We start from the raw sequence: 21,652 nt of genomic DNA on the forward strand, positions 1-21,652 counted from the left end.
ATTCTCACAATGCCTACCTGGCACAGTGCATGGCATGTCCTGGAGGCACAATGAATATTTATTCTTCAATGAGTGAGAAGCTCTTGACAATTATGTGTTAGAATTCTGGAGAAGGTGAGGTGAGGTTAGATTTGGGGAAGCAAGCACCCAGTCAGATGGTGGCTGAGCTGGATTGTAAATTGGGCTGGGTTCAGCAGGTAACAGCGGACTGATCTGGTCAGGCGGCACACTAGATTTCGGGAGGCTGCACTCCGAGTTAGGCATGGCCGAATTAACTTGTGACCCGAGCAGTGTCCAACAGGTCTCTTGAGGCTGGTCGGGGACAGGCTCTGTTCTTGGGAAAACGGGTGTCCTGGGGGGCGCGGGCTCACTTGGGCTGTAATCTGGGTTGGTGGGTGGGTTGTGAGTTTTGCCTGCGCAGCTCCACGCCCCCACCAGGCGAGGGCCGCACCCATGCCGTTCGGCTCAGGCTGTGGAGGAACGCGGCAGGAGGAGGAGGAACCACCCGGGGAAAGAGCACCTGGCAGCGGCTCATCTGGGCGGAGCTGGGCCCGCTTCCTCGCGGGAGGCCCCCTGACCAATGGCAGCGCGGAGGACCACGGAGGCGGGCACGGATTGGGCGCGGGCTGGCGGGGGCGGCGCGGCTAGGCGGGCCGCTTAGGCGCGCGGCCGGTTGGCGGCGCTCAGCGCTTGGCTACGCGGGGCCCGGCGCGGGCGGAAGTGGCGACGCTGGCGTCCCCTGAGTCTGCGGCGGGCGGCAGTGACGGCCCCAGCGCTGACGGCAGCGGCCCGGGGGGCGGCGTGGACGCCCGCGGCGCCGGCTGGGGCATCACTGCGGGCCTCGACCCCGAAATGGCGCTGCTGGCCGAGCACCTGCTGAAGCCGCTGCCCGCGGACAAGCAGATCGAGACGGGGCCCTTCCTCGAAGCGGTGTCCCACCTGCCGCCCTTCTTCGGTGAGCCGGGGTGGGTGGGGGACCCGGCCTGCAGCCCTGCCCCGGAGCGCCCCCGGACGTACGCGAGCCCTCCTTCTCCCGAGCATCCCCAGACCGTCTCTCCCCTAGACGCCCCAAATCCTAGTTCCCCGGCCATCCAAGACCCGCTTTTCCCCCGGGCACCCTCACATTCTCCCCCAAGACCGCTCCCAGCTGCTCTCTGCCTCCAACAAGTCGTATTCCCCGTCTCTTCCCGGACACCCAGTCCTTCATCTCCATACAGCCCAATCCTCCGTCTCCCCGCACACCTCACATTCCACCGTGTCCTTCAGATGCCTCCTCCCCAATTCTCCGCTTCCTTGGCTCCCCCAGTCGGCCATCTCCCCAAACACCCCTTACTTTCCCAAATGGCAGTTTCTGCAGCGTCTCCCTGCAAGCATCGCGCCCCTTCTCCCCCAAAGCCTGTCATCCCTCACCCCATTATGCCCTTCTGCCCTTTAGGAATGGCTCTCAACTCCCTCCCCTTAAAATTGTCTTGCCACTTGATAAACCCTCTCTTTTCCTTAAAATCGCCTAATCTCTCCCTGGGGGGCCTTGTGAACCCTTCTTCCCTCAGAATTCCCCCATTCTAGATCACACCCCACCCCAACTCCGCGGGCAGGAAGCCTGGCCCGGTGAGGAGGGGATTTTGAAGGCAGAGTTACAGAACTCCAGCACCTCTGTCTAGGGGGAACCACCTAAAGTTCTCCTTCCGTTTAGAACAGGGGTCGGGAGGGAACTACCGCCAGACACAGGGTGATCTCAAACACAGGATGCTTGGTACGCTCTCCCAAAGAGACCCGTCTCCCCTCCGTCCTGTCCAGGAGGGTCCTGGGGGCACCACCAAGGCGGTCCCTAAAGCAGTTTCAGAGCTTCCTTCCCCCCCCCCACCTTGGTCTGGAGCCTCGGGCGGAAAATGGGAAACAGAAGACGATACCATCTGCCCCTGCCCTTTGCCTTTCGGATCCTGGGTAAACCGTGCAACCTGACCCTCTGCTTTTGTCTCTTCCATGTGGGTTTGCCTAGCAACACCCCCCACTCCCTTGCTGGTTCATCGGGTGGCCTTGCCTGAAGATACTGTCCCTGGGAGAGAGTCCGCCTGAACCTAAGTTGACAGAGAGATTCGGCATGCAGGGCAGTCACTCACTTTACCCCCATTGGGTGATCAGAGTCTGATGTGGGCAGTTGATGCAGTGCTGTGAGCTCTGGGGTGGTTGCAGTTACCTAGAGTTGTATCCCAGCTCTCCTCCTTCACCTCTTGGGCCTCAGTGTCCCCATCTGTGAAATGGGGACGCTCATCCCCAAGGTGAGCTGCAAGGAGTAAATGAGTGGGTGTGTGTAAAGCTCTGAGGCCTTAAGTGCCAAATAATGGTGGTGGTTGGGGGGTGTTATTATATGAGTTCCTGGGTCCAGTTTTGGTTCTTTCAGATATTAGAAGATTAATTAATGTTTGAGTGAGTGTAATTGCCTGGTTTGTATGAGTGGGGTCTTGGTCTTTTATGTCCACTGCTGCACCCTCAGGAGCCAGAACAGTGCCTGGCACATAGTGGGTGTGTTGTTAGTACTGGTTGAATACACAAAGTGTTCCTATTGTGGGTATCACAGTGTTGAGATAACACTGAATCTCCAGGCTGGATCTTGGGAGGTAACTGGCTTCACCACTGAGGAGTTGTTTACTTGTGTGACTTTTCTTTTCTTTTGAAAGAGCCACTGCCGGGTGCTCTTTCCCCAGGTGTTTCCTCCTCCTCCTCCTGCGTTCCTCCACAGCCCGAGCCAAGCAGCTCCGGTGCGGCCCTCGCCTGGTGGGGGCATGGAGCTGCCCAGGCCAAAATTTGCAGGACAGAGCCAGCTTGCCCTGGACAAGGTTTCAGAATCTGTTTTAGCTCATGGTTCTCATCTGAGGGTAATTTTGCCTCTTGGGGCACATCTGGCAATGTCTAGAGACATTTTTGTTTGTCACAACTTAGGGGGTGGTGGTTCTGGGATATGCTACTAGCACCTAGTGGGTAGAGGCCAGGGACGCTCAGAACATCCTAAAGTGCACAGGCTGTCCCCGCTCCGCCCCGCAACAAAGAATTGATCCTGTCCCAAATGTTTGCAGTGCCCAGGTGGGGAAATCCGAGGTAAGCTCTGTGGCTTTCTGGTCCCTTATCTTCAATAAGGTTGTCCTTGCTGCGGTTGTGCATCTGGGGGCACCTTTGATGTGATTACCTGGCTGGTTTTAGAGGAAAGGGAGTGGTGGCAGCTGGAGCCAGCAGTGAGCTGGTGCCAGAGCTGGAGAGCATCTCCCCCTCCCTCTCCATCATCTCAAAGGACCCTTGTCCCTGCTGTGAGCTGTGTGCTATGGTGCGTCACATCTGTTGACAGAAGTGCCTTTTATACAGAAGCCTCAGTGGGTCGGCCTACAGAGGATAATTCTTAGCACTTTGAAAAAAACGTGATAATCCATTTTGAGCCATTATACTCTTCTGGGGGCAGAGTTCCTCCTGAGGGGTTAACTTTCAGAAGAATGTTCCCACCAGTGGCTTTTCTCTGAGGCTTGGGTCCATTGAGATCCACTGTCAGCTCTATCACAGGGACTGTACTTAGATCTTGGGAGCTTCTGCTTACCTAGATGATCTGGGTGATGTGCGTGTGTTGAAGAGCAGGTCAGGGATAAGTATGCAAGAAATCTGACAGTGTCCCAGGGACCGCTCCCTCCATATCAGGGTTTCTCCACTATGGCACTGCTGATACCTGGGGTGGGGTCATTCCTTGGGGTGGGGCCATCCTGCATACTGTAGGGTATTTAGCAGCACCCCTGGCTGTGTCTACTAGATGCTGGTAACACCCCCTCTACCCAAACCGTGACAACCGAAAATATCTGCAAGAAGACAATCGCCCCCGGTTGAGAACCACTGTTCTTAATAGAAACATGTCAAGGGCTGAAAGCTGTGTTTTTAAAAAGTATTTACTTCTGCAAGGAAGATCTGTTTATTGAAGGAAAACTGAGCAAGAAGAAATGACAAATAAGTGCCCTGTCACTTACTGAGCACTTACTGTGTGCTATGTACTCTCTGTAGACTAGTTCACGTAATCTTCTCAGAACCCTTTGAGGTAGGTTTTTTTTTTTAAGTGAGAATTTCTGCTGACATTTCAAGGGTATTTTCTTTACAGACTCATTTTTGTCTATCTTTAAGGGAAAATGTATAAGCTGCTTTTTCCACTCAGCAAAATAGCATGACTCTCCAAGTCAGTCATCATTTTTCATAGCTGCCTAGAATTCCATTGTTTGAATGTGGCCATGATTTATTTAACCAGTCCCCTGCTGTTGGACATTCACATTGCTTCTCATTTTTTGTTCTTCTAAACAGTGCTACAGTGAACATCTTTGTGTATATGTCTTTGTGTACTTCTTTGTTTATTTCTAATTTTTAGAAGTGAAATTGTTGGGTCAAAGGGTATGGACTCTTTTAACCTCTTAGAGCAACCACATTTCTTGAAACTTCATCAGATGTGGTTTGTGATAGAATCGGCTGGGCTTGATGAATGCTGACTCTTTGGGCTGCAGGTCACATGTGGCTCAGAGCTTCCACAGCTTGAGCTAGCCCTTCCTCCGTATCTCCATCCTGAATCTCTGGAATTGTACAGGTTTTACTATGTCCACGTAGAGGCCAACCCTTTGTCCATCTTCTTTCTCCACCCTGACCCAGTAATTAGATCTCCCCTCTGTCTGATCAGCTTGCCACCGACTTCTGTGAGGCCTGATCTCTCATCTTTTAGGTCAGTAATGCAACTCTAATGCTGTTCTAGGGCATTAACAATCGGAGGGTGGACGGAGGGAGAGACTTAGATCTTGTTACTCCCTGCCTAGAAGTTTCAGTGGCTCCCTATTACCCCACCTTGAAATCTGTGCTGTAGCCTTTCTGAATGGCTTGCAGCCCCACAAATGGTATCATGCCATCACTTGCCTCTGGAGCTTTACCTGTGTCAGTCTCTGGAGCACCACTCCTCTCCAGCCTGCAACCTTCCCTTTGCCTGGCTGGGTTCCACTTATCCTTAAGGCATCAGCTAAGCAGTCAGTCACCTCTTCCAGGAAGTCTTTCCTAACTCCTTTAGATTCCCACAGAACCTATCACATTCCGTGACTGAGTTATTGCCATGCCTAGTGCTTGGCGAGGTAGGGATATTTGTTGAGTGAATGCTTTTGGTTCCGTTCCCATTTTTTCTGGGTTCTTTCTGAAAGTGTTTTGCTTTTCTCTCTCCTTCTAAATTAAAACTCATGACCAAATTTCAATACATAACTCATACCCTGTTCCCTTGGCAGACATTGTTAATCAGTCATGATACTATGCGTGAGTCTAGTCACGGCCTCCGCATCTTTCTTAACACAACCACTCCAGGTCAGTCAGAATTGGTGCACGAGGTAACACCTGTTGGCTCTCACTGTTTAAGGAGAAACCAAAGGCTCAGGAGCTGAAGGTAATGATTTCTACCTCTCAGTTCTTGAGATCCAAATTTGGGGTAATTTTTCTTCTTCAGGCTTTTAGCCTAATTAAATGGATGGCCATTGAATTGGGCCTTATAGGTACCTGATCTGACATTTATTAATTAGTGTTAGAGTAGACTCCCAAACAGTGGTTTTCCATTACTTTGGTCCAGTGCTTGCTGTATTTTGTGTGTGTGTGTGTGTGTGTGTGTGTGTGTGTGTGTGTGTGGTGGGGGTGGGGGTGGGGGTGGGCAATGGCAGCCTAGAAGCACAGAATTATCTTGTTATGCAGCCAAAGAAATTGAGGCCAGAGAGGTTAGGTGACTTACCCAAGGTCACACAGACAGTGGGTAGAACTCAGGCCTCTGGGCTCCTTACGCAGTGGTTTTGTGGCTTTGCTGTGGTGCCTGCCTGCTGTCCTGGCTTCCTGTCCAATAGAGGAGAAGTACCCCAGGGTAGTAAGCCTGCTCAGTCACTGAAGAAGTCCAGTGGCTCCGCGGGCACCACAGTGACTTGTCCAAGATGCTGGGAACCACAGACCAGACATACAGGTTTCCTTTGAGGTATGTGCCTGATAATCGGCCTGCCAGGCTGGGTGCATAACTCTTAGTTAGTTTAATGTAAATTTGCATGTGAATGCTGGGGTATGGAAGTCATAAGGCAGGGAGGCCCAGACAGGCCAGTTTTCTTCTGACTGGGACATTACATTAAGCACCTGGAACCAGCCCTGCCAGCACGCCGTGGTCTATGAGTAAGAAATTCGTATTCAAAAGAAGTTGTCCCATTCCCCCTCTTCCTCCTCCCCTTGCAACAAGCCCTCCCAGGGACTTGGGACCACCCACCACATCTCCCCAGTGCTTTTTTTTTTAAATTTATACAAATATATGTTCATTTTTGGCTTTGTTAGCATATCCCAAGAAAGATAAACAAGACACTGTACTGACCCTCTCTCTGTAATGTTTGATTAGCCTCTGGGTTGAGTGTCTGTTCAGAGCTGATTCTGGGGTGGAGCCTGTGCCTGGCGGGGGACACTTCTAGGAAGAAAAAACAGTGTCCTGTGGGGGGAAGAAGCCAAATAAACTTTCTGCAGACTCTTGTCACCAGCCGGAGGTGTGTTTGCAAGCAGCAAGTGAGGATTCTGTGGCCTTTAGGAGTGCCTGCTGTGGCCTGATGTCATTCTTGTGCATCACACTCGCGATCTCATCTGCCTGAGGGCGCCCTGGTAACAACCAGAGGGAAGGGGAGGGCTGCCACTGGCCCCTCTTGGGTCATCCTCTCTGTCTCTAGCAGCCCGTGGGTTGGCGGTATTTGAGGCTCATCTGGGAGAGTTTGCGCTGAACCTGGGTCTGCTGTCCACTGAAGTTCCTGCTCCAAGCTTGATACGTAGGTGAATAGAGAGAAGCATGGCACTGGCTTCCAGATGAGCCAACCTGATCTTGTGTCCTGGCTCCTTGGGGCCAAAGCTGTGTGTCCATGTGCAAATTCTTCCCCTTTAAGCCACACCCCTGACTCTGAAGCAGGGAAGCCGGGGCTCCCCAGAGGGTCGGAGGAGGTGATTCCCCGTAATGATTTGGTGCCCAGTACTTAGAATCACTCTATCTTTGTCCAAGTAGGAGAGATTGCTTCAGGCCTTTAGAAACTATACCTCTTGCCACATAGCCCTTGGGAAATAAGGATCTTCCAGAAGGAAGCTGCCTCTGGGTCTTGGTGACCAACCGCCAGGGCTTGGGACTGAAGTCTGAGCTGACTGCCTGCTGAGGTCTGACAGTTGCTCCAGCGCCCTCACTCATAGCATCCAAAGGTCAGTGCAGAGCATGCACCGTGGCACCTGCCCACCCTGTCCCCCAGTGATGGTGAGTAGATCCTCTCAACCCTCTGTGTTCAGAAAAGTCTGGCCCTGAGGTCAAGGGCTGAAGTCTAGCCTCTTCCCCTGGAGGGAACAGGCTGGAGCAACGGGAGGGAAAAGCCCCAAGTGTCCATACTGTCACTTGCTGGCTCTTCTAGCCACCCCTCACCCCATTCCTTCTGCCTAGAAGAACAGGGCTCTACTGTGAATCCCTTAGAGGCAGAAGCTGGGCCCTTCCAGAACTGAGCAGTGTGCCTGGCAGAGTGTAGTTGCCCGGCCAGTGTCAAACCAGCATGGAATGGAAAGAATGCGTGACAGGGGGCTTTGTAAATATAATGCATGACCCAGTCATTACTAGCATCACCCATTTCTAGCTAAGCACTGAACTAGCTGATCTCACATTTCCAGTCCTTATAATGACCTCATGGATTAGGAGGAAGTGTCACCATTTTATAGAAGAAGAAACCAATGTTCAGAGTGGTGAAGCGATTTGACCAGGTCACACAGCCAGAAAGTGGCCCACGAGGCTTTGAAGTGGGCTGGTCCTGCAGCCACGAGACTGGCACAGCTGAAGCCCTTTTCTGGGCAAAATCAACCCTTTCTTGCTGTGTAGCAGGGAGGGGAATGCTAGGAAGTTCCCACCCTGACAATGGGCTTCTTTCAATGAGTTTATTAGAGTGGAAATGTCAGGTTCTAGTCTTAGGTTTCCTTGTTTCGGTTTAAAAATGGCCTGCTTGGATGTTAACTCCTTTTGTTACATTCTTGGTGTTACTTGTATCAGGCTTCCACCCCCCCACCCCCACCCACCTTTATATGGTTGTGTGTTAACTGTATCTGAGCTTTAAAAGCTATTACAGCAGATCAACCCTCTCCAGAGTCCTCTAAAACCTCTGCTTTCCACTTTGGGTGGTTAGGCAGCCGTTCCACTTCTCCGTGCTCAGAAGTGATTCCTTTTCTGCATTGCTGTTTCCTCCAAATCCCTTACTCCATTCCCTTCAGAGATGTCTTTTTCAATGGTCTGTAATGCATTTGAAGCCATTTTATTGGAGGATTCCTGCTAATTTTACCCATGTCAAGCAATCTGTGTTGCCCTCTCCTCCGTCCCTTCCCATTCTTTCTCCTTTGATTTCTTGGTCATTGACATCATTGTTTTCAGGATATCCCCCCTAAAGAAAAAACTCTGCCCATTGGGAAGGATGAAGATGATGGTAGAATTTATAATAATAATCATCAAGAATACCTTCTTTTTTATTGAGCATTTACTAGGTGCCAGAAACTGTTCTAAGCCCTTTATGCAATCTCATGCAAAATCTCACACAACAGCCCTGTGAGGTGGGGGCTGCTGTTAGCCTCATTTCACAAAGGAGGAAACAGTGGCTTAGAGAGGTTGACTAACTTCTGCCAGGCCACACAGCAAGTAAGAGAACTCATTTTCCAACTGCATTCCCAAGTCAAGGCTTTTTTTTTTTTTTGCCAAAAGGGGCAGTTGTGGACAAAGAGGGTTAGCATTGTCATGGGGGTGATTTTTAAAAGCAACGTTTTGGATTGTCTTGTAAATATTTTTCTTGAGATAATAGAATTTAGAAGGGGAATTAGTTTTAGGAAGGAGGGTGTCCTCAGGGGCTCACATCCTTCAAACAGGCCTTATTGCAAACTGCACTATCACACACCTACGCACCACATACCTGTGGATGAATAAATGATTCATCTTCATCAGCTGTAATTTGAGAGCCCCTCATTATGGTCTTTGAAACCCAGGACCTGTAAAGGTAATCTGCCCCATGTGTTTAACAACGGAACTTTGTTATCCAGCTTTTGGAAAGAAAAAAAAAAAAAAGAAAAGAATTTGAAACAGAAGCTCCCCAAACCAGGCCCCTAACATTGCAACACAGCATCCTATTCTTCCTTTTTGAAGTAAGTATTTAGGGTTGAGTTAGGCATTCGCATCCTGAATCACGCAGGCTGAAAGTGAAGCTGTGCATCTTAAAAACAGAATTCCTTTTGTTCTTGAATGAAAATTGTTTCTGAGATAAAACGAGGGGGTGGGCATTTAGGTACCCTGTTGCCCAGTGCTGGGCCATTGTGGAGGGGCAGCTTGGATATGTGCTGCAGTCTTGCTGAGTATAATGACTGATGCTTTCCAACCATGTTGAGGCCAAAAAGGGGAGGAAAGTGAGTCTGATTCTATGTGGTAAGTGATGACTGTGGGCCTACGGGGAATTGTGTTTTCTGGGCCATCTCACCCATCTGAACTATGGCAAAGACCCACGCAGGAGGCCCTAAATGCCTCTTGTCCAGCCAGAATTGTCACAGAGGTCATGCACACAGTGCTGCTTGGTACCTGTCTCTTATTTTACAGGTGATGCTGACACAGTTGGCAGTTTGTTTTCCAAGCATCTAGCAGAATCAAAGCATTATAGAGAAAGCAGGAGGAAGTGATCATCGCCTGTCAAGAGATGTTTTTTTTGTCAACTACACAGAGCTGTCCTAAACATCTGAAAACACACCATGTAGAGCCATTTAGTGAATGGTTGAGGGGGCCTGTGATGTTACTGGGTCACACTTTATCATAATTGGTATTCTTTCAGTGGTTGTCCTGTTCAACAAACTGCAAATGGGTTGCCAAAAGCAGGGACATTTGTGTTACATTTAGACGAGTTCCATCCAGAACGGTTGAACTGGAGAAGGTTGGTGCATTCATGAAGTTTGGTAGATGGAAAATATTTCACTTTTTAAATTTTATTTACTTTTTATTATTGAGATTAAGCATCTTTTCATCTGTGAATTGCCAATTTTTCTATAGGGTTTTTTCTTATTGGTTAGAGCTCTTTATATTTAGGGATAATATTCTTTAGTCTATGATATTTTTTATACAGATCAACCCCCAACAATCTATTGCTTGGTTCTGATTGGTAGTGGGACTCCCCACCCTGTCCCTTGTAAGAGGTTTCTGGTTCTTGTAATCACATTTATGGTCTTTTCCTTACGCCATCTGGGTAACTAGCCTACTTAGAAAAACCTTCTACACCAAATAGAAGGGGCCATTTGTCACGTGTTCTGGATATCCAAGTCTTCACTGTATTCAGAATTTGTGCACATTAGAGTTGGTTCCATTAAGTAAGAAGGTTGGGTTGTATCTCTTTCTTTTCTTTTTTTTTTGTTTGTTTTTTGAGACAATCTCCTTTCTCCTGGAGGCAAGATGATGAACTAGAAAACCATCCAAGCCCCCTCCCTCCCTTCTGGCAGACAGGTTCTAGGTGGCATTTTAAAGAGCCTGTTTGCTGACAACAGTAAAAAAAACAAGTTTGGGGAAACTGCAAAACTGGTAAAACAAGAAAGGTAATTTGGGGGCAGAGCTACATTCTGTAGGAAAGGTAAGCCTGGGTAACCTGGAAACCGCTGTGCTCTGTCTGGAGCAGGGCAATCTTGAGTTTAAACTATTAGGAAGGCCACCATGTGCTTGGGGATTGAAGTACTTTCCTGAGTTTCTTGTCAGAGTCCTCTTGCTGTTCCTGAGTTTATACAGATAGAAATATAATAGAAAGAAACGTGAGGGAATAGAGGAAGCAGCTTGCCTCTGTAATTGTGTCCCCGTGCCTCACTCTCACTGTGACTCGGGACAAGTCACTTGGCTTTTCTGGGCCTTGTGGCCTTGGACTGCACCAAAGACGCACATAAGGCCAGAGCTGTGGGGGGTCATGTTGAAGCAGGTTTCAGCCTAGTTGCAGCTGGAGCACCTCTGTTTGCACCCTACCTCTGGGGCATGGAAAGTGAGGGCTCTTTGCCCTGTGCAGTTGTCTTTTGTCCAGAGTCACACCAAAGCTGAGGTTTGAACCCAGGACTGACAGATTCTAGAGCACTACACTGCTTCTTCCCTAATTACAAGTGACCCACTTCCCGGTGCTCCCAGACCGGCTTCAGTGCACACAGGTACACATACGCAGAGATGTCTTTTCCTGCGAGCAGCTCCCTCTGGGCGCAGCATGGGAGTGGCTTCTGGGCTTGGCCTTGCCTCCTATCTGCCGCTGCTCTGCTCCCAGCTCCACAGGGACACTGGGCCGCACATTCCTCTCCCGCAGTTGAGCAGAAGCTTTGTTCCTATGTGGTGGCCATGGCACAGAGTAACAGCCGCTGTCAGGGCCCAGCTCCAGCTGACCATGGCAGCCTCGTGACCCGCATAGCACTGTCAGGAAAACGCGAAACAAAAAGACTCTCCCGCCGCCAGCCCAGGGCTGCTCAGAACTGCACCAGAGCCGTTTGAGCCGAGGAAGCTGATTGACACTCTTGTGCATCTCTAACATGCATGTCGAGTGACCTGAGTCACTGGGAGAAGCTCATAAACCGCCCATGCATGGTTGATGGTGATCTGTTACCAAGCCCTGGTCTCAAATCTCCGTCAGAAGGCTGTGCTTGAAAATCAGCCCCTAGTGGTAACAGCGACTGTGACCAGCACTCTGAGCTCCCACTTTGCAATAGGATGCCTCTGCCCCCTCCCAGCAGTCCTACTAGGGAGGTCCTCCTAGTGTTCTCACTTTACAGACAGGGAAACTGAGGCCCAAGCTGCTTCCCATATTCGCTGCCATCTTGGTTGAATGGGTGCTTAGAACCAGTGCACTGAGCCCATCTGCACCATGAGGAAGTAGGTGGGAATAGAGGTTGGCAGGAAGTATGCCTCCAGTTTCATGCTTCCCGCAGTTTGGGCACTGGGGGCCCTGAGACCCAGGCCCTGCCCGTGCAGATCCCAAGTCCGTGGCAGGAGACGGACAGTAAACAGCTATACATGTAACTACAGTTGCTCCCTCTGTGAAATGGACTTGGAGGAAAAGTAGGAGGAACTATGACTTCCACAAACAACCTGACATTTTTTCCAGCATTTTCTATGATAATTTTCAAACTTGCATCAAAATTGAAAGAATTTTACAGTGAAGATTTGTACACCTGCCACCTAGATTCTGCCATTAATATTTTACTGTACCTGTCCATCTCTTTTCCCATCCATTGGTCTGCCTTATATTTTTAGACATGATACATTTTCAGAAGGTGAGGATGTAAAGCCATCAGCCAGACTTGAGGAGCAGCCATCCCTTTAGAAGGGCTTTGACAGCCCCATGGAGCACATGCACGGCACCTGCCCAGCCCCTGTGAGGGCTGGAGTTGGTGACCCCTGGCTGTATAGTCAAGAAGGGAATAATCACCGGGGGGAGGAAAATCACTTGATTCTCTTGCATCGTTACTGAAGTCTAGAATACATTGTCCTTTCTCGGGGAGCCAGTGGTAAGTGTCCCAGGCAACTGTAGGGGAGGGTCCATGGCCCTGTGGAGGGAGACTTGCCCCCACAGCATGGGACAGAGGCCCAGTAGCTGAAAGGACAGGCTTCACTGCTCAGCCTGAGGGTTCTGTGCCGGGAGCCTGCAGCAGGCTTCCAAGCCCAACTAGGTGACACCTGAGTGATATTTCCTGGGCCTGACCTAGTCATGCTGTGAGGTCACAAAAAGCAATCAGTCTGTTCATTGAGTGCTCATGCATTGGGCACCCTGCCAAATGCATTTAATGCATGATTTTTAATTCCTATGACAGCCCTATGAAATAAGTACTGTTACTGCCCCATTTGACATGTGAGGAAACTGAGGCACACAGAGGCAAGGAGACTTACTTAACTGGCGAGTGGTCAGGCCAGGATTCAAACCCTGTCTATTGGGATCCCTAACCTTCCTTTCCACTGGGTTATGGGGTATTTCATATATAGTTTCTAATGCTGTTTCCCCAATATATCTCTTAACATCTGTGATTAGACAGTTCCAGATGGCTGGCCAAGTGTGCTGGTCACTTTGGGTGGAGTTCAGCCCACTGATGTCTCTCCCCCATCCTCTGCTCCTGTGCAGTCAGTTGGCATGCACACCGGGGCCCTGCCTGGCCTGCTGGGCAAGGGGAAGCTGGCACTGCTGTGAGTTTGGTACCACTTGTGGCATGCTCGGGCATATTTGTCCCTAGATCTGTATCAGGCATGGTGGGTCCCTGGGCTTAGCAGAGGGGACGGTGGGAAGGTATTGGGGAAGCACAGTCACCTGTCTTCCCCATACTGAAGTCCGTGTTGAACCTGCTTAGGACAGAACCGGCCATTCCCTGCACGTGTCCTCCCTACCAGGCCCTGGTGTCTTGGGAGTCTCTGGTGCCCGTGACAGCCTGCAGAGGGGTCACAAACCAGGGAGAGGAGGAAAGACAGGCCATAGGCTGCTCGCATTTCATGTGGGGCCCTGAAGTCCCAGGCAGTTTCTAGGACTACATTTTGACACTCAGAGGTATCACCTGTTTAAGATGCTCCGTTTTATGAACCACCAAGAAAGGAAAAACACCTCCAATTAAGAACATTACAGCTCCAGAGATGAACAAAATATGTGTGTCAGAAATGGATTGTTTCAAGTCATCCTCATGGCACGTCTGATCAGTTCTGTTGTCCCATTTGCTAGATGAAAGCTGAAGGGCCGTGCCCAAGCCCAGCCACGCTGCCCGTGCATGCAGAGCACAGCGTCCATCAGGCTCTTCTAAGTGACCGGGACCCCACTGCGGCTGGGTTCTGCACTCTTCTGCAGAGTCTCAGAACCATGGAGCCTCTGGGTCATCAGCTCATTTCTCCCTTAAAAGCAGCTGAGTGAGAAGGGCATCTTTAATCAGTCTGGCTCCTCTTCTCTCACCTGCTAGGATTCCCAGCCTGTCTCCTGGCCAGCTGGTTACTAAGCAGTGACCCACCTTGATGGCCAAGATGGGTGTCTCAGATCATTAGTTCTACAAGGTACTGTACAGCCACTCTGTCCAACATGGTAGCCACTGGCCACATGTGGCTATTTCTGTTTAAATGAAAGTTAAACAAAATACAAATTCAGTTCTTCAGCTACACTACATTTCCAGTGCTCAGTAGCCACATGTGTGCCATAATAGACAGGACAGACATAGAGAGGACATGACATCATTTCCATCATTGCAGAAAGCGATGTCCTAGGGAGAAGGTGTTGTGGACAAGAGGGTTTCCCAAGCTAGACCCAGTTGCATTTTAAAGGCTCTGACAAGTCCACAGTAAGGAATTGTCCCACCCGGAGCCCAGAGCTCCAAATTTACTAGCCCACAAGCCATGTTAACACATATAAAGAGCTCTGCCTGTCCCTAAACATACCAGGTAACCTTCCATCCTATCTATCCCCTGGCCTCTGTGACCCATGAATTTCAACCTTGTTGGGAATCTAAATCTCTCTTCTCATTTTGTCCCCAGATTGCCTTGGGTCCCCAGTGTTTACTCCCATCAAGGCGGACATCAGTGGCAATATCACGGTATGTACTTGGCCCAGCAGCGCTGCCCTGTATCCGCATTGGGGATCTGAACCTGCGCAGTTCACCGGTGCCCAACTTCCCTGCCACAGGCTCCACAGGCTAAGGCACAGGAAGGAGGCATGGGAGTGGGCCCGGCCCCCCGTGCCTGTGACTCAGGGCCAAGCAGCCACAGCCTGATGGGACCACAGCCTCAAGGGCTAGCCTGGGAAGGGATCTAGTGGTTCTTGTCCACCCCCACCAGGTAAGAAGTAAACTCTACAGTCCAGAGGGCCCCAGCCCCACCCTTCTCCAGTCCTGGGAGTTCCCAGGACTGTCCCCCAGCCTCTTACCCCTCCTGGAAGATGCACTCAGGGCCTGGACTGGGGCTTGGACACACTGCATTATCTCATTCCTTCATCCCAGCAGCGTTTTGAGACTGATTCTGTCATTATGCCCATTTTACAGATGAGGAAGCTGAGGTGCAGAGTGGTTGAGGGACTCCCCTAAGGTCACACAGCAAAGGCCGTGGCGGAGGTGGGATTCAGAGCCAAACTACCCGGCTTCCAGCCTGTTACTGGACATCTTTGAATACTAAAAACCCATTTTTACTTGTCCACAAAAGTGAAACATCAGATACTTGGTGTCTGAGGTGCTCTCCATGGTGGTCAGAGAACATGTACTCTGGAGCTGGCCTGGGCCAGAACCTGCTTCACCTGTACCACCTGTGTGACCTCGAGCACATCACTTACCTTCTCTGAGCCTCAGTTTCCTCATCTGCAAATTGGGCTGACGACAGAGCAACACCAGGGTTGCTGTGTGGACCAAACAAGGCAGTGCCCGCAAAGCCCTTTGCACGTCCGGCAGATGGGAGGTGCTCAGTAAACCCGAGCCGTTGTGCTGGTCACTGTTACTGCAAGCTCTGCCCCTGGGGCTGATGGGAAGGGGACAGAGGCCCTGGCAGGGCGCTCCTCCACCCAGCCTGCAGGCCGGCCATCTATGGGGGTAGGCTTTTCAAGGAGCAAACCCCGTGTTCTCCATTTCAGAAAATCAAAGCCGTGTATGACACCAACCCAGCCAAGTTCCGGACCCTGCAGAACATCTTGGAGGTGGAGAAGGAAATGTACGGAGCAGAGTGGCCCAAAGTGGGGGCCACACTGGCACTGATGTGGCTGAAAAGGTGACGGGCTCCGGCGGCAGGGTGTGTGTGGCTGCTGGGCGGGGGGCCTGCACTGCAGAGGTGGGGCAGCCAGTGCTGCCGCTGCCCCAGCACGTCTGCTCGGGGTGGGTGGGGAAGGCCACATCCTTTACTTCTCATAGGCTGTCTTCTTGTGTGATGCTAGTTAGTGGCTGAGAAAAAGTGCCCCAGGGGCCAAGGCCTGCCCGATGGGACACTCCTTGTCCCAGTCCCCTCAGACTCTGGACTCTGGACTCTGGGTGGTGTGCTAAGTTCTGCACACGCCTGACTGCACTTCATGCACTGTGAGTTAGGCGTGGTGATTATCCCGTTCTCACGGAGGGAGGCCATGGTGGCTTCTGAGGCCGAATCGAGCTCAGGTCCCAGGGTCAGAGGTGGGACCGAGTGGCTGAGCACAGTTGTGCAGTTGTGCACTGCCCAGGGCTGGTGACATACACATGGTGGATCTGCATATTATGACAGCTTCTTGTCAGAAACATGGCATCTTGAGAAGGAACTCAATCTGATTTGCAGAAATTCATTGTGTGGTCTAGAGCAGGGTATCCTGATAAGGGATTAGAACCCAGACCATCTTGCCCCAGAATCGACAGTGGTCATAACCACAGTGTATATTGTACTTACAGCAAATACTTGAAGCCACACATAGTTGTTCCCATCTCACAGACAAGGCCACCATGGCTCAGAGAGGCCAGATAGCTTGCTTGCTGAGCTCCCGTCGCTCTTTGCCAGCTACAGAATTGTCTTTCGGCAGTGCAGACACCGCAGCCGCCTGGCAGCTGCCATGAAGCCCAGGACCCATTCTGTGGCCCATGGATGTTCCCCTTGTGGCCCTCTCTCTGGGTAGCGGAGCCAGGAGCCAGCAGCCAGGAGGGTTGCTCCTCCCTGCCTCTCCCCTGGGGCCAGCCCCTTCTCCCCACCACACGCCTTGGGTGAAATGGGGCAAGGGGAGTCTGGTCCTGGGAGGGTGCAGCTGAGAGGGCAGCAGGGGAAGGTGGGCTCTAACCAATGCCCTTGTAGTGGGTTTTAGGAATTGGCCCCACTCAGCTGGCTGATTCTGTCTGTCAGAAGAAGATTCTCAGACCTGGAATGTGAAACACCCCTAGGGCCCCCCACCCACAGGTTCTGTAGCTTTTCTCAGGAGGAACATGGCAGATGATAATACTCAGATCAGTTAGATTGTTCGTGGGCAGATGAGGGGGAGAGCCAGGCAGCTGGGAGGGCAGGTGCAGGTGGACACCAGCAAGCTAAGCATGTAATGAGCCCCTGCTGTGTGCTGCGCACTGTGCTGGGTCCATGGGATATCAGATGAGGCGCAGTCATCTTCAGGTGTCACAGGCTGGGTGCAGCATCTGACTGGTGAGTGGACCCTGACAGCAGGGTATCAAAGCCTGGAGCAGAGAGAGGTCAGTGAGGGCTTCCTGGAAGAGGGTGGCAAGCAAAGTCTCCAAGATTGAGCCAGGGGGTCCAAGGACAGTGAGGCCCTGGAGAGGTGGGAGGGCAAGAGAGGCTCAGCATGTCTGCTGTTCTGAGGGCATCTGGTCCAGCTAGGGCTTGGATGGGAGATGGGAGCAGGGACAGGGCTGGGTTGGGCAGAGTGAGTTGCAGCTGGTCAGGGTGGCCACTGAGGGGCATGGAGCTGGGCAACAGTAGGTGAGATGGGGTTGAAAAGGAATCCGCCCAGACTGGGGAGAGGCAGCTGACCCAGACGGGGCTGGGGTTGTGCCCTGAGCTCGTTCCACATCCCAGGCTGACCCCTGATGGTCGGAGGTTCTGTTCTAAGCAGGGAGGATTTCCCTTCACCTCCAAGGTGATAAAATTAAATAAGAGACCCTTTAGTCCCTAGGCCCAGTCACCTCCCCTAAGAATCCCACAACCTGATCCCTGCCTGCCTGCAGGAGGGACTAGAGCCGCCCATCCAGGGACCTCCAGGGGGACAGTGAGGGATGGCGGAAGAGGGAGCCCGACTTGGGGTGAGACAGGCTGGGTTCATGTCCCAGCCGCTGACTGGGCCTTTTTGGGTGCCCCGGAGTTCCTTGTGAAATGGGTGGCTGGTGCTGAGCTCGGCCTCAGGGGCAGAGGGCAGCAGATGAGGCAGTGTGGATCGAAGGGCTGGCACTGACTCAGTTTCCAATGTGGTCACCCTGCCATGCCCCACAGCCTGCACTGTCCTATCCCGGGAGGAAGAGTCAAGCAGCGCTGGAGGGTGCAGAGCGCGACTCGGGGCAGTGGTGGCAGCGGAGGGCCTGGGCCGGCCTGTCAGCGTGCCCAGAGCACCTGTGGCCTGTGAGGGCCAGTGTCAGGGCTTCATTCCTCAAGCACTGCCGGCTGCTGGCTGCGGGGGGCCATGTGGACACACAAACACACCAAGCAGGCCCAGCTGTGGTCAGAGGCAGGGACCAGGCATAGTGTAGACTGGGTGCCTGTAACTGCTGCCTTAAGCTAGGTGGCGACATGGGTGACATCACATGTAAGGTAACCGGTGCGGAAGGACCACCACCCTTTGTGTGTGCACCCTCCTGGCTCACAGCAGGTGCCCAGTGCACAGTACCCCAGGGTCTGTCGTGCACAGGGTCCTCCTGGCTGCCCAGCGGGCTCTCTAGGGGCTGGGAGGGCGTTTGGGGAGGGAGAGGCGCACGCAGGGTCCTATCGAGCCACCTCTTCTCCGGGCTGCAGAGGCCTCCGCTTCATCCAGGTCTTCCTCCAGAGCATCTGCGATGGGGAGCGGGACGAGAACCACCCCAACCTCATCCGCGTCAATGCCACCAAGGCCTACGAGATGGCCCTCAAGAAGTACCACGGCTGGATCGTGCAGAAGATCTTCCAGGTGAGCCCCTCATGGGGCCAAGCTGGGGGGCTGCCACTCTGCTGCTCCCTACCTGTGGCCATTCAGAGCCTGGGATTGTTCCCCCCGGGGCTCAGGAGGAGCCCCTCTGTCTTTGTGGGTGAGGCTGGGGTACTGAGGACCCACGTGTGCTTGCCCAGCGCTGCCCTGGTGTTTCTATGGGGTGCCTTGTCCCGGGATGCCTGACCAGGGGCCGCGGGAGGGACCCCGGGAAAGACTCGGGAAGACCTCGGGCTGATGGTGGGCTGGCCTGACTGGCCCCTCGGGTGTGCCTGCATCCTCACCCTGGGTGGGGAGTTCAGGAGGGGCCCCTGAACCTATCTGGGCATCTGTTGGGAGGACACCGGCTCACAGGGCTCTTGGTGGCTTGTGTTGGGGCGACGTTGGCCAGAGCTCCTGGAAACAGGCCTTCAGCAACAGCCTGGCTATTTGGGGGCCTGTAGGGTCTGTCCAGGCAAGAAGAGCTGGGTACTGGGCAGTAACGTGGCCACCTCTGGGCCGCCACCCTGGCATGGCTGAGGACAGGACCCACCCCAGGTGGGCACCACAAAAGCCCTGCCCTCCTTTGGCCCTCTGCACAGACCTCACATCCACCACCTGTGATGGCAGCGCATCCCGTGTGCCTGGCCCGGCGTGGGCTGCCCAGGGTTGCAATTGCCACACATGCACCAAGAGGTGGGCGCTTCCCTGCCACCGTTTCACAGATGAGGAAGCTGATGCTCAGAGAAATATCTTGCTCAAGGTCACAGAGTATGAAGGTGGGGTGCTGGGAGGTTACCTTTCTGAGCTTCAGTGTCCTCATCTGTCAAATGGGTGTAAAACAGGCACTACTTCAGAGAGTCACTGTGAAGACTGAAGTGTGTAAGTATGTAAATGTGTCTGAAGTGCTTGGCATGTGGTTACACTCAGTAAACCAAAGGTATGACCATTTCTATTCTTACGGCGCATATTATTTTATAATTTCCTCGCCCTGTCAAGCTCATAGACTCCATTTTTTATCCACTTGCATCTTTTTCCTTCTGGTTCTTCGATTCTGTGTATTTCTGCTTCTCTGCTTTTCAAGTTGTCAGGGAAGCCCTGAAGTTTGGGGCAAGTGTCGGCCCCTGCAGGACAGAAGAGGTCACAGCACAGATTAGCTGTCATCTCCCCAGCTCAGAAAGTGAGTTTTCTGGACAAGCAGCTCACCTTTTGCAGAGCAGGCAACCCAGAGGGAAGAGGCTCGCCCTCACCGAGCACCTCCTGCGTGCCGGTGCCGTGCTGAGCCCTCTGTTCACCCTCCTCGATACTTACAAGGAAAGCCCAATCTGGCGGGTGCCGTCATCATCCTTGTTTTACAGATGAGGACACTGAGGGAGGCTCAGAAAGGCTAAGTAACTTGCTCAAGGCTCACAGCTAGTTGGCGGCACAGGCTGGAATGTGAACCCAGGTCTGTCTGTCCCCAAAGCTGCGTCCTTCCTGCTCCCCCTCACGGGGGCAGAAGGGAACACACATCTGCCTTTTCCTTTCTCCTCCAACACCATTAGCAGCACAGAACCCTGCCCAGCACAGACCTTGGGGAAGTCTCCTTCCAGAACCCCATTTTGCCCAGCCTGCCGGCTCGGCGCCCTCTAACCCTGTGCCACCTCCCCTCTTGCCCGTCTCAAGGCAGCGCTGTACGCGGCCCCCTATAAGTCCGACTTCCTGAAAGCGCTCTCCAAGGGGCAGAACGTCACAGAGGAGGAGTGCCTGGAGAAGGTCCGCCTCTTCCTGGTCAACTACACGGCCACCATCGACATCATCTACGAGATGTACACCAAGATGAACGCCGAGCTCAGCTACAAGGTGTAGGCGCACTGGGGCGACACAGCCCCTGACACAGGCCGCTCGCAGAACCAGGCAAACCCGGATCACTGTGAATCAAGCTGGCAGGCCGCCTCTGGCCTGCGTGCCCCCCAGAACAGCCCAGAGTCTGGTTGCAATCTGCAGGGCACGGCCCTGGTCTTTTTAAAAGTCATTTTTGGGGTTCATCTTAATGGAGCAATAAATAACGATCCTACTTCCGAATCCCCTTTAAATTTTAAAGCAGCACAGACTGACGCTTTATACCTTCATTTCAGTGTGGTATACATTGATGGATGTTCCTAACAAATCAGGTCCTAAGGTTTTTTTTTCTCCCCATGCAGAGCATAACTGGGGGAACGGTGTCATACACCTCACTTTGAAAATAAGCAAGTGTCCTTAGGACCTGGCTGAATGATGTTTTGGGTATTTTAAGCACCATGAGGAGTTTCATTTGAAATTATACAGGGCCCCTATTGTGGGGTTTTTTTTAAAGCAAACTGGTGTGTGTGCTCGTGTGGTTTGCACAGCTCAACCTTACAACCTTACAGCACTTCATTATAGATCCTGCTGTTTCTCACTGTCTTTTGCCAGACAGTTCTTTGATGGCCGAAACCAACCAGCAAGCCTTTGATGGCCAAGAATGGGGGGTATTTTTAAGCTATCAGGCACAAATAATTGACCATAAATGACTGTATTTCAATTCTTCTGCATAATTACTTTCTTCAGGGACAGCTTTTCCAACCTACCTAAGAAACTGCCTACCAAGTGTATTCTCTCAAGGGGGAGAGGATGAGCCCTCCGTCCACTGAGACACAAGAAAACGCCTCGCTGCCTTAATTGTCCTTCCTGGCACTAAAAAGAGCGGTATTTTTTAAAGTGTTGGGGTGAACAAAGCAACCCCCAAAAGAATTGATGTGTGTTAAAAACCCAATAAGGAACAATTGGTGATTTTTATGCAGACACTAAATAACCCTTAATAAATAAATATCTATTTTGGAATCACAGTGGTGTGCCATTTTGGTTCTTGAGTCTTTTTCTTTGGGATCAGAAGTTCCAGCTGGGTGCTGGCCAAGGACCTGTTTCCTGGCCTCCATGGTTTAAATAAAACAAAACTGGTTGCCACACTGAGCAACTGGGGAAATTTCACATAAAAATCTTGGCTTCCAGCTTCTTTTGAAAAAATCATACCACCTGGCAGGAGCTGA

At 51.9% G+C, this 21,652-nt stretch overlaps 1 protein-coding gene across 1 annotated transcript; it reads left to right on the top strand.

Moving 5' to 3' along the window:
- Positions 1 to 681: 681 nt before the first annotated feature.
- On the top strand, positions 682 to 21,451 carry GLTP (glycolipid transfer protein). Its single transcript, XM_036904039.2, has 5 exons — positions 682 to 955; positions 14,552 to 14,610; positions 15,633 to 15,766; positions 18,458 to 18,608; positions 20,271 to 21,451. Exons 1-5 carry the CDS (start codon positions 853 to 855, stop codon positions 20,451 to 20,453), a joined length of 630 nt encoding a protein of 209 aa, XP_036759934.1. The 5' UTR covers positions 682 to 852; the 3' UTR covers positions 20,454 to 21,451.
- Positions 21,452 to 21,652: the final 201 nt, after the last annotated feature.

The sequence above is a fragment of the Manis pentadactyla genome, chromosome 14 (genome assembly GCF_030020395.1).
Source record: "Manis pentadactyla isolate mManPen7 chromosome 14, mManPen7.hap1, whole genome shotgun sequence".
NCBI classification, from domain to species: Eukaryota; Metazoa; Chordata; class Mammalia; order Pholidota; family Manidae; genus Manis; species Manis pentadactyla.

Bases quoted from the DNA above. Each gene is read 5' to 3' on its own strand.
- GLTP (XM_036904039.2), top strand. From the start codon at position 853: ATGGCGCTGCTGGCCGAGCACCTGCTGAAGCCGCTGCCCGCGGACAAG. The intron at 14,611-15,632 runs GTATGTACTTGG...TCTCCATTTCAG, and splicing joins ACATCAGTGGCAATATCACG to AAAATCAAAGCCGTGTATGA. The intron at 15,767-18,457 runs GTGACGGGCTCC...TCCGGGCTGCAG, and splicing joins GCACTGATGTGGCTGAAAAG to AGGCCTCCGCTTCATCCAGG.